Raw genomic sequence first — 14,440 nt, 5'->3', positions numbered from 1 at the left:
ACTACTACTACTACTACTACTACTACTATGATACATGCAGTTAACGACCTGACCTCGGAAGCTGTTCCAGGAGTTGACGGCGATTCGATTTATGAATAAATTTCTTCGAATTAAAAATTTTGTAGTGTACAGTACCCCGGCCTAGTGGAAAGTGGTACTGAGCAGCTCGATCGTCTGTTATCCCCAGTGTCTTTTCTGTCAACTAACTGGAACTTGCGGTTCTCTGCACATACTTATACTCAGAAAGACGCAAACAACTTGAACTCTTAGACTACTTATTTACTGATACTTGACAACTAATTTACTGCAAAGGCTACTGAACAAGATGGTTGGTATAATTTGGCGTTCTTTCGTTGACTACGTCTGAAGATCTGTGTGTTCAAGTGTTCAAATCCATGGTTAGACCCATTCCAGAATATGGACAATCAGTCTGGAACCCACAGTCACTGAAAAACCTTGTGCAGAGCCGCTGATGTGGAAGACGTCCAGCGTCCTTTCCAGGACAAGCCTTAGCATAAAAGACTCGCCTTACTTTAGCTACCTTGTCAGAACACAGGAGGCAGCGGGATGATATGATTGATTGTTATGAATACACACATGGAATCTACTGACAAGACCACAAATCCCGACTGAACTATTCCTGCAGTAAATAGGGACATAAGAGGTAACAGTTTAATGCTAAACAAAACACATCAATTGTAGACTGAAAGTGCGCAGCCGGTTCCTTCTTTACTGAGCGAGTCGTTAATACATGGAACGGTTTGCCATACAGCGTCGTGACTCTCCCAACCATGTCATTTTTCAAGACAAGATTAGACTCGCGCTCAGTCATTGGGCCAACTCATCCAGTATGCTATCATTAAACCACGCATGCTAGTATACTGTTTCTAACTAAACGACGAATAGGCCTTCACAGGCCTCAAACGTCTGATTGCAGTTCAAGTTGACATTTTTTCAAAACAACACCGTGTCTCTATACACGCACGGAGCACGGCACAATTTGCACTATAGTTTCGCTGCTATTTATATACTCAACGAACATCTTTCTCCCGCCATTGTAGTTCCGTCCTGTGCAGTTGTTGTGTGGTCATTTTACCCACAGGAGGAACGATGGCTTTAAAACTAGACAAGGATGCTTTCTTCAGGCGAATGAAGAAAGTATATTCAGCATGGGCAGTGAGTATTATTCTGATTTCAGTTTTCACATAGTTACATTAACGTATCATTGACTGTGGGAATGCACGTGATCGAAAGATGCTGTGGATTGGAATCGTCACATTTGACAGTTTCTTCTACAGTGCAATCGCAGTCGTGCGCGACTGCACCCCGTTCAGCTTCATGACAGTGTTATTTGCATATGATCCTCGACATCATATTGGTCACACGTTCACACACTTATAGATTTACATTGTCTTTCACCAATAAAAGATTAACACAGCACTTGTGATGTCAGAATTAACCCTGCTGACGAAAATAAGTAACAAAAACAAGGTCTTCTCCAGCAATGAACATGAAATTGTGAGCCCCGTTTGAGTATGCTCGCGTTCGATTCACGTCCAACGTGCAGGCCAGTAAATGAGTGGATGAGCAATAAATATAGAGCTATTCTACAGATGTTAACGCAATCATGTTGCAGTCAAAACGACCGGCTTCCCTCTCAAATCGCACCATTTTAAGCAGTTTTTAAAAAATCACAAGAAATCAACCACTCACCCTACAAACATAAAACAGATACCAGTGGTCAGATATAACAATTCAGTCCATGAATCTTATATCCACTTTGGTAGTGGTGTTGCTATTAGACATCAGCTTGGTTTTCTCAGCGCCTATCACCATCCCATCAATAGAATGACCTAAGTTAGAATGTTGTAAACATCCAGTAGTAGCCCTCTATGGCTCTTGTACACTACACACTGGTTTCATGGCCCATTGTATTTGCCATCCTGTGGTTTGTGTGAGTGTTACAGCTGCAGTTGTGCAAACAATGTGTTACAATTTATGTATTTAGCTCTTCTGCCTTGTGGCTAAATTATTGTCTTGAAAGCATTGTTTCTATTGTAAGTTATATGTAACAATTGACAGTAAAATTATTTACAGACATCGAACATCGATTTGCTGTAGAAGTGATATACATTTTTCTGCTGATCTGGGTATGGGCTAACATATGAAGGCCTGTAGTGTTAATAATATATTATCACATTTGCAAAAATATGTTTACATGTATTTCATGTAAATGTACACCACAAATCTGCACTACAAAAAGTACAATCAGTGGATCACTTTAAGAATGAATAGACCCAGATTTCAGGTTTGATTGGAGCACACAAATACAGTAGGTCTTTTGACTGATTCACCAAAAGTCAATGGCTACTTAATACTTAACAAAATGTGTGAAAAAGAAAAGAAAATAAGTCCCCTTTTTCACACCCACCCACTTTTTTTTGGATTTGAATTGTTCTTGTTTGCATTGTCCATCATAGTTCATACTCTTTGGCATGGTGGTGTAAATGTGTGTGTGTATAATTTTACTATTTGCGCTTATATAACTGGAAGAGAGAAAGACTATATAGTTATATAATGCAGACTAGATAGTGTGTTCTAATATTTGCAGTGGAAAGACATGACTGGTGTGACAAGCGCAGTAAAGATAGTCATAACTAGATTCTGAAGTGCTAAAGCACTGATTGTATACTGACTGCACTGGATAATAATTTTTCACATAAATTATTACCATCAATACAAAGGTAAAAAGCAGAAACTAGCAGTACAGCAGAATGTTACAGCTGAAAGATCAGGTCATTAGTTGTGATGTGTTAGCTACTGTTACTGTCAGTCAATTGCTGGTGTATGTTTTTTTTGCAACCAGTTTCCTGTACTCAGTACTGTGTCTAGATCAAAATCTCCACAGCTGCAATGCAGCGATGAATTGGATATTTTTAAACTCCTTGTCAGATAATTTGCAGACCAGCTTGTGCCTTTCTGAATTCCCTTCATGGTTAAACATTGGCAAAAGATAATTTGTTTTAAAATGATCATGTTATCCATTCCATGTCAGTGAAGAGTGTTTATAGATGAATCCCCAGAAAGAAGTGTGGCTGCCAAAATGACAAAGTGAAAAGTCATGCACAAAAAAGCACGCTCTTCATATCTTTATGGAGTTGATTGGAACTGGACTTTGGCCAGAAGTGACATGGACTGATGGTGGCATATCAACAAAGTAAATGAAGTTTCCCACAACCATCTCGCAGAATGGATGAAATTGCATCTGTTTCAGAACATTTGAATTTTCATATTTGGCAGCATTTTTAGAAGTGTGGTCCAGAATGATTATGTTATAGAATAGATGATATTTGAAGTAGAAATGTCAAGTGAATTGAAGCCAGACTCAGGCAAGGAGATTGGCAGGAAATGAAATGTATTTGATTTATTTATTTGTTGGATATTGTAGAGGAACCATTTTACTGCACTTTGATACAGCAGTTAAACATCATTAGCAGGAGAATGACAGGTGAGAGAATACTACTATAAACATTTTGGCTTAACCAGTTTTCAAAAATGTCAATCAATTGACCAGCTTGTTTCTGCCACGTCAATGAGTCATTTTGACTTGTATGCGTCAGTGGATGACTGACTCCAGACCTAAACCCAGCATACCCGAGTCAGTGAGTGCGTTGGATGTCATTAGCTGTGAATTAGTTTTGTTGCTTTATCATGACTATATCTTTAAGTCAAGAAAGTTTACGGGTCTGGTCTACTTTGCAGAAAGCAACAGGAGAAGACAGCCTTGCAAAAATGGATGCTCTGGTGACTGCAGTGGGGGTGGACGAGGAGGTGGTTTATTCCAAGTCAACCTCTTTGCAGGTTTGTCTGTTGAGGCCTTTGTCATTACCATTCTCACTTGGATGGCCAGTTCCATTAGTTGTGGGATTGTTTATTGTGCATGCCATGTGGAACAACTTTGTTTATGAAGTTGTACTATGCTTCAAAATGTGATTCACTGATTGGTTGTGGAAAAGAAGTTGATTGTTTATCATACAAAGGAACAATATTGTTTCTTATTTACTTACTTCTTTATCAATTTGTGATTGGATTAGTTTGGATAATGTTTCAAGTTTGGACAGCTGAAGGGAAGAATGACCAAGTACTTACCACAAATGACATCTCTAAAGATAGTATGGACATGCAGCAGTTTCCACTGAGATCTCTAGCTTGAGTTAAGCATACTCGTTTTTCTTTTTTATTTAAAGAGATCTGACTGCTGTCCCAAAAAAGTGCATAGCTGAATTTGACCTTTCAGAAGTAGTACTGAAAGCATTTTTCACACATGCTTGGCGATCATCACTAACGAACCCTTTTTAGTTTTTGGATGAGAACTTTCTCAACACTGAACAGAAAACAGGAATTGGATGTTTTGTAACAAGACTATTTGTTTGTTATTGAACACGACTGAAGGATGTTTTACTTTGGTGTTAAGCTTAAAAAAAATTAAATTAAATTAAAAAAACAAACAAAAAAAAACCACCTGCATTTATATATTACTGCAAATGATTCTGAAGATAAACTACAAAGACGATTATTTTGTGGAACAAGTTGCATATGACCATGGCTAGTCAAGATAACATTTGGCTGTTATATTGAAAATTGAAATGAGGTTTGGTATTGATTATAATGATTTTTAATTAGTATGCAGATAACATTTGACTGTCCTGTTGAAATGGATGATTGGTAGTGATGGTAATGATTTTGAATTTAGTCGTAGTGTTTGAACATTGTGCACTTCAGTCAGGTTTAGAATTCCTTTTGTTAATTTATGTATTGTTTACTTTCTGTCAGCAAAGAATGTGTTTGTTTCTGTGCAGACCTGGTTGTTTGGCTATGAGCTGACTGACACTGTGATGGTATTGAGTGAGAAAGGAATCCACATACTGGCCAGCAAGAAGAAAATTGATTTTCTCAAACAGCTGGAGGGTGGCAAAGAAAATGACCAAGGAGTGCCACCTGTGAAGCTGTTGACAAGGGATAAGGTTGGAATAATCTTTTTACTTTTCTTTTTGACATTTGAATCTTTTTGATATTGAAGTGTGAGTCATAAAATGAAAAGATGTTTAAAAGGCATATTTTGTAAATGAATGTAGCTTGCAGCATGTTTATTTGTCATGATGATTGGGAAGATGTTAAAATTTTGAAATATAAGCATTGTCATCTTAGAAGAAAGGTAGAGAGAGAGGTGGGAATAAAAACTGAAAACGTGGAGTCTGAAATGCACAAAAATCATGCACAAGGGCATATTCATAGCAGCATAAGCGTGACTTGAGGTGAAACTTGAGACACAGATGTAAGTTAACTCATCCTGTGATAGAGTAACTCACCTTGTGATAGAATCATCAAATTCCAGAAGAAAAACCAGAGGTTCTGTTGTCATGCAAAGCAATCCAGCATTGAACAAAGGAATTTGAATACAAATGTTCTGCAGTCTTTGAAGTGTTCGCAGCCATGTGATTTGTTGTTAGCTTCAACAATGAAACCACCAGAAAATCAAATTTTTGAACATAAAAGCTCTTAAGACCCGGTAGGTACCAACGCCACCAAATGAAAAAAAGAAAGAAAAAAAAAGCCTGGACGTTATATAATTAAAGTCATTTTGTGCAGACAGTAAACTTACTAAAAGACTAAAACCATTAATGTGATTTTATGTTCTTTTCCTTTTCCTGGCAGGGTGACAAGGATAAAGCCAACTTCCAGAAACTGACGACTGCAGTGAAGGAAAGTAAAAAGGTCAGTGACAATAGTTGAATATATTTACTTACTTGGGTATATATTCTTTCAGCCTTGAAATGACTGAAGGGGGTTTGTTAAGATTTTTTTTGTTTTCGTTCAGCCCTGTAATGACTATTTTATGGTCAGCTTGGCAGTAATTAGCATGATATAATTTATTTATAGTTTCCCTTAGACACTGCTATTGGTTTTACATTCATATGCAGTACTTCTGTTGTGAAATTTTGTGTTTGTGACAAGGAGTTAAGGATGGAAATGCTGAGTTCAAATAAATCATGTTGCTTGTAGCCCAGCCAACAGCAGTATGGCAGTTTTCAGGGTTGGATGCTGAGTTATCATCAAGCTTATAATGTTGGAGTCACTGTAAATTTAGGCAAGATGTACCATATAAGACATTATAATGTTCATTGTTATGCAGGAGGGAACAGATGACTGGAGTGACCGATTTACGCAATTCATGTGGTCATGTTATTGGTGTCACCAATTAATGTGGTCATGCTATAACTAGGGTAGCCAGTTCATGTGGTCATACCATAACTGGAGTAACCAGTTTGTGTGGTTATATTATAACTGGAATTGGGAAATACTATAACTGGTGTAACCATTTCATGTAGTCATTTTGTAACTGGTTTAACCAATTCATGTGGTCGTACTGTAACTGGTGTTAACAATACATGTGGTCATACTATAGCAGGTGTATTCAATTCATGTGGTAATACAAAACAGGAGTAACCAATTCATGTGGTCATACGTATAACTCGTGTAATCAGTGGATATTTTCATACAAGATGGGAGTAATCAGTTCATGTGGTTATGATACAATTGGTGTAACCAATTCATGTGGTAATACTATAACTAATGTAACCAATTGTATTCATTCTATAACTAGTGTGACCAATTCATATGGTCATACAAAGTTCCTGGTTGAAGAAGGATTCAGAGAAAGAAAATGGTTCCATGTAATGTTTTCAGGGCAAGACAGTGGGAGAGTTCTCCAAAGACAAATTCCCTGGGGAGTTCATGGACAGCTGGCGAGGTGCCCTCAAGTCGGGAGGATTTGAAAAGGTAACTGTCACTGGATATCATTCAAGTTGAATTGAAGATTTTATAGTTCATGTCATTAAAAATGTGTGCACATGGACTCCTTTTATTGGCTAAACGTTGAGATATGAACTGTTCAGATTTGATATTTCATGGCTGGAAGAGTGACTAACTTTGTCATTTCAGCTCTGATGACTGATTTTTCAGTCTGTGTGATCAAACTTTTTAAATTGTTTCCAGAAAGCTTATCTTTTATTCGTCATTTGATACTGTTGTGACATAATTGAAAATGCACACATTTATTATCATGTTTGTGTGGTAAAAGGGAGTGTGTCCATTGATTGATGCTTATGCTAATAAAACCATTTATCAGTATTTACGATTCATGTAAATATTGTTTATATACTGTGATATTTCTTTTTTGGGGGCAAGAATATGAAAGTAAAAACGTGAGTGGGCAACATATGATACTGATAATCAGTTAATTTGTACAATATCAGAAACTTAATCTCAGTTCTGGATTCTTAAAAGAAACTAAACAGAATCTCCTGCCATGCCACATTGCTATTTTAAAACTTAAAAACAATCCATTTATTTCGACAGGTGGATGTGAGCAATGCTTTTGCATACATCATGGCACCAAAGGAAGAGAGTGAGTTGAAAACATTGCAGCGAGCATGCCAGGTGACTTGTGATGTGTTCAACAAATACCTGAAAGACCAGATCATGGAGGTCATCGACGCTGACAAGGTGACTGTGTTTCGTTACTGTGCTGTGTTTCAAGATATGTGGAAGATCAGTTATTGCTCCTGATTAGTTCTATCAGATCCAGTATTGTGCAACCATTATTTGCAGAGCACTCCTTGGGTTCATGGGTGGATTTGCCTCTGGATAGGTTTCATAGGTGACAGAATTGTAAACTGATGGTTTACAGTTCAAGGGAAACACCATTTTCACTGTAAGAAATTTGTGAAAGTCCATTACCTACCTGGAACCAGTGTTACACATGTGTGCGCGTGCACATGCACGCACGCACGCACACACACACACACACACACACACACACACACACATACTTTTTTTTAAAAAATTTGTAAAAAGTCAGTCATGGATAAAATAATATTTTTGACTGTGTACTCCTGGGAAGGTCACCAAAAATTGTGAAGAAGCAAAACATTTCCACAGTCATTTTAATGTTACATTTTATTTTCATTAAAATGTTCGCACTTTTATCTTAAATATTGACATATTGATTAATAGCAATCTATTCTTTAAAAAAAAAAAAATAATAATAATTTTTTTTTTTTTTAATGATTTTTGTTCAAATAGTTCTGCTTATTTTGGTCGAAGTTCTACATGTAAAGGGACATTGGTCTGAATATACTACTGCAAATAATTTATGTTAAGAAATAAGAATAAAAACCCAGATCCTAAGTACCTGTAATATCTTTGTTGTTTATTTATTTAGTTGTTGTTGTTTTGTTTTGTTTTTTACTGGAGTTGACTCTCAACATGATCAGTGATGTTGCTGAGCAAAATGAATGTGCATCTGTCATTGCAAAAGCAAGACTAAAGATATACTCAAGCAGGAGTTTCATGGTGAAGTTACGGGCTTATTGTTTGTCAAGTGAACTTGAGCAAGGACACATGCTTCCGACAAACAGCATCTGGGTGCTGTTGTTTTGCAGTTGAACAGTTTTTAAAAGAAATTAAAGAGATTGTTCCTTTTACTATTTAAAAAAAACAAAACAAAACAAAAGATCATTAGCAGTTACTCATGAGGCATGAAGGCTTTGGGTCACTTGTTTGATTTAATGTGGTAAGTACACTAGCCAGTCAGGAAGTGTACAAAGAAATTCATCTGTTTTTCTGCAGTTGTATGCTTTTGCATTTTGTTGGCTATAAATGAAAGCCAAATGTCCACATGTTCTTCTACAGTTGTTCACCTTTGCATTTTGTCGGCTATAAATGAAAGCCAAATGTACTCACCATTCGGTTTAATACTGAGGTGCATGAAAGGTAAAAAAAAATAAACATACATGTGTCGATATATATCAATATATCTAAACCAGTATAGCCCCCCTCACCCCCCTCTCTCTCTCACTTGATTCTCTCTCTCTCTCTCTCTCTCTCTCACATATACTAGATTCTCTCTCTCATTAGATTCTCTCACTAGCTCTCTCTCTCTCTCTCTCTCTCTCTCTCCATGTATGTATATGTATGTATGTATGAAGAAGAAAAAAAACTGATTGAAAAGCTGCATGTGTACAGAAAGTGAAGCACTCCAAGCTGGCTGACGGAGTGGAGCAGGCCCTGCAGAACAAGAAGTATGTGTCCAATGTGGACGCTTCCCAACTGGACATGTGCTACCCTGCCATCATCCAGAGTGGCGGGGACTACAGCCTCAAGTTCTCCACTGTCAGGTGGGTGCTGCCTCCCTTTGGTGAGCATGGTGACCTGTTTGCATGTACAAAGATGCCATCTGTTAGGATTTCACCATATTTTGTTACACTTGATCGCAGTTTGTTCCGATGTTACGCCAACGTCAGAATTGTTCCAACAATTTCATTTTTCGACTACATAGCATGGTCACATGCTTTCCTGTCATAACATTACCCAGTCGCTCAAGACATTGATATCAAGGCCAGGGTAGTCACTACTAAACTTGGTCTCACATGATGATGTTCAGTTATTTGCGTGCATGTTTACATTGAAACAGCATTGAGTGGACCAGTCAGCAGTGCATGTAGCATTATATACTTCTGTTCAGAGTCTGTGTCTGTATTTAACAGTAGATATCTTTTGTGTGCAGCAACGATAACAGTCTGAAATTTGATGCCGTCGTATGCTGCATGGGTGTGCGCTATAAGTCATACTGCTCCAACATTGTACGTACCATGCTGGTGGATCCCAATGAAGAACTGCAGAAAATTTATGAGTTTTTGGTCAAGTTGGAAGAAGAGATCATCAGCAAACTGCAACATGGTAAACTGCTTTTGCTCTCTTTCTTTTTTGTGTGTATATATTTTATTTATATGTATATGTGTGTGAATATACACAAATGCTTGTGTGCCTGCATTTTTATACATCGAATACAGGCATCATGTATGAGTACGATATTGAACCATTTTTCACCATTACTACGAATAGCTCAACGCTGGAATCTATTGCTGCCTTGGCTGGTGCTCTAACCACTGGTCTGCTGATACTTTTACTGAACACACATGAATGAATGAATTGTATGGATACCTGTATTGCGCTTATCCTCATTTGGTGACAAAGCTCAAGGTGCTTTACAATCTCAGGGTCATTTGCACAACAGGCTGCCTACTTGGGGTAGAGCCGAATGATGGCTGCCATTGGGCGCTCATCATTCATTTCCGGTGTCATTCAGTCAGATTTTAGGCAAGCTCACATATACACTCAGAGAGACATGATTGTTTAGTTTATTTACCACGCCATGTAGGCAGCCATACTTTGTTTTCAGGGGGGGGGGGTGCATGCTTGGTATGTTGTTGTCTCCATAACCCCCCTGATGCTGACATGGATTACAGGATCTTTAACATGTGTATTTGATCTTCTGCATGCGTATAGACACAAAGGGATTTCAGGCGCTAGCAGGTCTGCACATATGTTGACCAGGGAGATCTGAAAAATCTCCACCCTTCACCCACCAGGCACCTTTAGAGAGATCCGAACCAGGACCCTCAAGGACCCTCAGATTGGAAGTCAATGTTTTAACCACTCTGTTATTGCACAGTTTATTATTGCACACATATTCACCGCCATCTTACCTGTACTTACTGTAGTGTAGATACACACATACCATTGTACACATACTGTGGACAATTGAGCACACTTGTGAACTATGGATGCAGGCACCTGACTTTCAGTGATCACACACAGGTACTCATCCAGTGGCAGATATGCACATACAAATTCATATATCAATGTACACATTCAGTGGACGCTCCAGCATGCTCTTGAATTGTGTGGATGCAGGCACACGGCTGAGTGAGGTATTCCAAGCTGGCATGGGCCTTGTCAAGTCTGAGCGCCCAGATCTGGAGGCCAAGATGACCAAGACGTTTGGATTTGCCATGGGCATTGAATTCAGGGAAGGCTCACTTTTGATTGGTCCCAAGACCAATGCGCCAGCCAAAAAGGGTGAGTGTAACTCTGCTGTGTTTGTGTCATTCTAGAATTGCTCACTTGTCATGTTTTGGTGTGACTTAGAAGGTTCATTTAAACATTCCAGCACATATGATAATAATAATGATACATATTATAATGCAGAAATTCTCATCTACATTTATCTTTGTTTTCAAGAAGACTGTAATTATCAAGCAAGAAAAGTAATTTATTGTGCCTGTGTTTTCCTTGTTTGTTTGTAAAAGACAGACACACCCACAAGTTGACTCACTGCCAACTTGCTTGTTAGATATTTAGGTACATCTACAGTTGAAGAGAACACTTATTTTATGCTGTTTGGTTCAGATCTACATTGGACATTGGTTCCTTTCATTCCTTTTTTTTGTTTTTTGTTTTTGTAACTTATGTAATCTTTTCCAGAGTTGTAGACATCTTGAACAATTATAAGCACTCATAAAAATCACGGTCTTGTTTATTTTTGTCCTAAAGGTATGGTGTTCAACGTCAATGTGGGCTTTGCTGGCATTTCCACTGGCAAGGATAAAAAGGAGTGTGCTCTTTTTTTGGGTGACACAGTTATGGTGAACGAGGTAAATTTTTTACTTTTTATTCTGCAAATTCGGAACATAAAAGACTTAGTGATTCTTTTTACAATTTTTAACAAGCTGGTAATAGTTTGGATGGGGAATGCTAGTGATCTTGAGGAAATCGGATAACGTGTTGTTTTGTTTTTTTGTTGGTGGTGGTTTTCTGTATAGATCCTGTCAGAGAAAATGCTTTGTGTGGAAAGGAACACTTTTATGATGCGCGGTTTATTGATTGATACATAATGAATACATGATGTTTATTTCATCCATAGGGAGATGAAACGTGTATGTTGGATGGATTTAGGAAGAAGAGGAGTTACGGGAAAAATAGACATTAGATATTATGTAGAAGTTAGATGACATTCGTACCAAGTGAGTGTTTTTCAGTAGTGAGGGAGAAGTAAATTCACTAGATGTGCTTACTTTCAAAAAGTGATAAGGGAGAGGTAGACTCATGCTGTGGAGATCGTTAAACACAAGATTCCTGTCAAAAGACTGACGACTGACATAATTTGTAGGGGTCAGCAGCCACAGTGTTGACCAACCTGAAGAAGCGAGTGAAGCACATTGGCATCTTCCTCAAAGACGAGGATGAGGAGGAGGCAGAAGAGGAGGACCTGGAGTTGCCGAAACAGACAGAAGCCTTGCTTGGGAGAGGTCGCCGAAATGCTTTGTTGGACAACCGCACCAGGGTATGTCTGTTCACTTCTATGGAACAGAATGAGACTGGAGGGTTCTTTTGTTTGTTTTGTGGTGGTGGTTTGTTTGTTTTTTTTTTTTTTTTTTTTATACACAGAAGTTCTACCATTTTTGTGTCAGTGGTTGTTTTTTTTAAACTGCTTGATGGTTTCTTTCTTATTTTCTTATAAATTATTTCACATGATATAAGCAGTCTTTGTTTCTTGTGAAATTTTCTCCTGAAAAGTTATTTGAAGCTGTCGTTGACTGTACATTTTATGCTCTGTTTTGCTTACTATTTTTGTAAATGATTTGCTTCTCGAACTTCTGTTTGGTTGTGTGTATTTGTATGTGTATGTGCTTTTTTATGTATGGTATGTCGGACTTGAAATTCAGTGTATGTGTATAAAACATATGTATTACTTTTGTTGTAAACACCACAAGCTCTCTGTCTGGGAGGTGTGGGCGTCAGTCTGTAATACTCTGTTGATTCCTGGACCGTGCATAAAAGTCATGAATCAGTTTTTGTGTACGTTAACTCTAGGATCATACACAAAAATTCATGGGTGCAACTGGCAGAAAACTGAAAAGCTGGGGTACAGCGGCAGAGCCCTGTTTGGATTGGGGTTGGTTGGAGGGGGGTTGGGGGGGGGGGGAACCAAGGGGGGCAACACACCCTGAATCTGAACCAAAAGTATGGTTTTGTAGGCTCCTCAGCAATCAAAAGTATAAAATTTCATCAGAAAAGTATTTTGAAGGTTCATCACTGAACTGGTTATATCTCAAATTTATAAACAGGAACACATACACTGAAAAACAACACAAACATGCATTTTTTTTAAAGATCTTGAATGGTGTGAATGTGTGTGTTATGTTCAGCTTGTGTGTTGAGAGAGAGAGAGAAGGGGAGATGGTAGGAAGGAAGAGTGTGAGTTTGTATGTGTGCTCATGTGTATGTGAAGAGGGGAAAAGGAGAGAGTGTGTGCGTGCGTGCATGTGTAATTTTTTTTCCAAATAAGTCCATGTGAATGTGTGTGTGTGCAGTTCAGCTCTGTGTCTGTGTGTGCATGTGTGATACATGTGTCATAAATTTTCGTAACCATTTTTTTTGGTCTCCATATTGATATAGATTTTGTAGCGCTCTAGGTCTCTATGCTAAGGAGGTATGGTACATTACAAACATCCATCATTATGATTATTATTACTATGATATGTGAAGAAGTGGAAGTAGTGAGAAGGGCAGTGCCTGTGCGTTGCAGACTGATGCACCATCGGAGGAGAAGCGTCAGCAGCACCAGAAGGAGCTGGCTCAGAAACTGAATGAAGAAGCCCGGGAACGTCTGAAGGGCATGAAGTCCGACAGTGGAGATAAAAAGTGGGTGTTTGGTGTCATATACTGTAAACTAGGCCTATCGGTTTGCTGTGCTTGGCCAAATTCTGCGCGGCTCTTCGCCAATCAGATGCCTCCAGAAGTATAAGTGTTGAATCATTCCTTTGACCAAGGCTGTAAAACACCTCCTTTTCATGTCATTCACTGATAGTAAACATGTGAGTGTTTTGTGTCACACACTGTCAGTGAACATCCCCAGCCTCTCTTGTTCTGTTCTGTGTGTGTGTTTGTTACGGATCTGTCTTGATAGTTCAGGTTTGAGCTCTGACCATGCTACTAGTATAAAGGCTTGATGGATTTTCAGTGCATGATACATGTGGACATGGAAATTTCCTCTTTTGGAATGAAATGATTTACTTCTTGACTTTCTCAGACGAAGTGCTCTCTATGTAGTAGTGTGTAACTGTATTGTTTTTGTGTCTTTATTGTCATCACTTTGGCTCAACTTTTTTTTTGAAAAAAGGGGGTTGCATGAAATTCTGTGAATGGTACATGTTTAGAATTTTGGTAGGTGGAGTGAAATGTAGGAGTCTGGTCTTAGACTTTTTTGTTTGTTTCAATAACAGTGAAGTAATATGTAGTTTGCCAGTTTTAACACTTGAAGTAGCTGTATGGTGATGTGGATACTTATATAGCACCTCTTCTCGGGCAGAGACTAAGTTCTAAGGGCTTTACAAACAGAAAGACATTTGCACAACAGCCTGCCTACCTGGGTAGAGCCGACTGACAGCTGCCATTTGGCATTCATCATTAGTTACCTGTGTCATTCAATAAGGTTTCATTCACACACACATATGCACTCATACGTTTTTTATGT

The 14,440-nt window shown here is 38.3% G+C and overlaps 1 protein-coding gene across 1 annotated transcript in view; it reads left to right on the top strand.

Annotated features, from left to right (window-relative positions):
• The first annotated feature begins 1,042 nt into the window (after positions 1 to 1,042).
• LOC143300124 (FACT complex subunit SPT16-like) overlaps positions 1,043 to 14,440 on the top strand; it is a 35,370-nt gene continuing 21,972 nt past the window's right edge. The window contains exons 1-12 of the mRNA XM_076613656.1: positions 1,043 to 1,176; positions 3,763 to 3,861; positions 4,860 to 5,024; positions 5,716 to 5,775; positions 6,748 to 6,840; positions 7,420 to 7,566; positions 9,088 to 9,239; positions 9,629 to 9,801; positions 10,819 to 10,983; positions 11,458 to 11,558; positions 12,074 to 12,247; positions 13,493 to 13,608. Coding sequence (XP_076469771.1) covers positions 1,111 to 1,176; positions 3,763 to 3,861; positions 4,860 to 5,024; positions 5,716 to 5,775; positions 6,748 to 6,840; positions 7,420 to 7,566; positions 9,088 to 9,239; positions 9,629 to 9,801; positions 10,819 to 10,983; positions 11,458 to 11,558; positions 12,074 to 12,247; positions 13,493 to 13,608 — 1,511 coding nt within the window. The 5' untranslated portion in view covers positions 1,043 to 1,110. The remainder of the gene's footprint in view (positions 1,177 to 3,762; positions 3,862 to 4,859; positions 5,025 to 5,715; positions 5,776 to 6,747; positions 6,841 to 7,419; positions 7,567 to 9,087; positions 9,240 to 9,628; positions 9,802 to 10,818; positions 10,984 to 11,457; positions 11,559 to 12,073; positions 12,248 to 13,492; positions 13,609 to 14,440) is intronic.

Source organism: Babylonia areolata, chromosome 26 (assembly GCF_041734735.1).
Source record: "Babylonia areolata isolate BAREFJ2019XMU chromosome 26, ASM4173473v1, whole genome shotgun sequence".
NCBI lineage: Eukaryota > Metazoa > Mollusca > Gastropoda > Neogastropoda > Buccinidae > Babylonia > Babylonia areolata.
The sequence above is the reverse complement of the archived record's forward strand: the minus strand, read 5'-3'. Positions and strand labels throughout refer to the sequence as shown.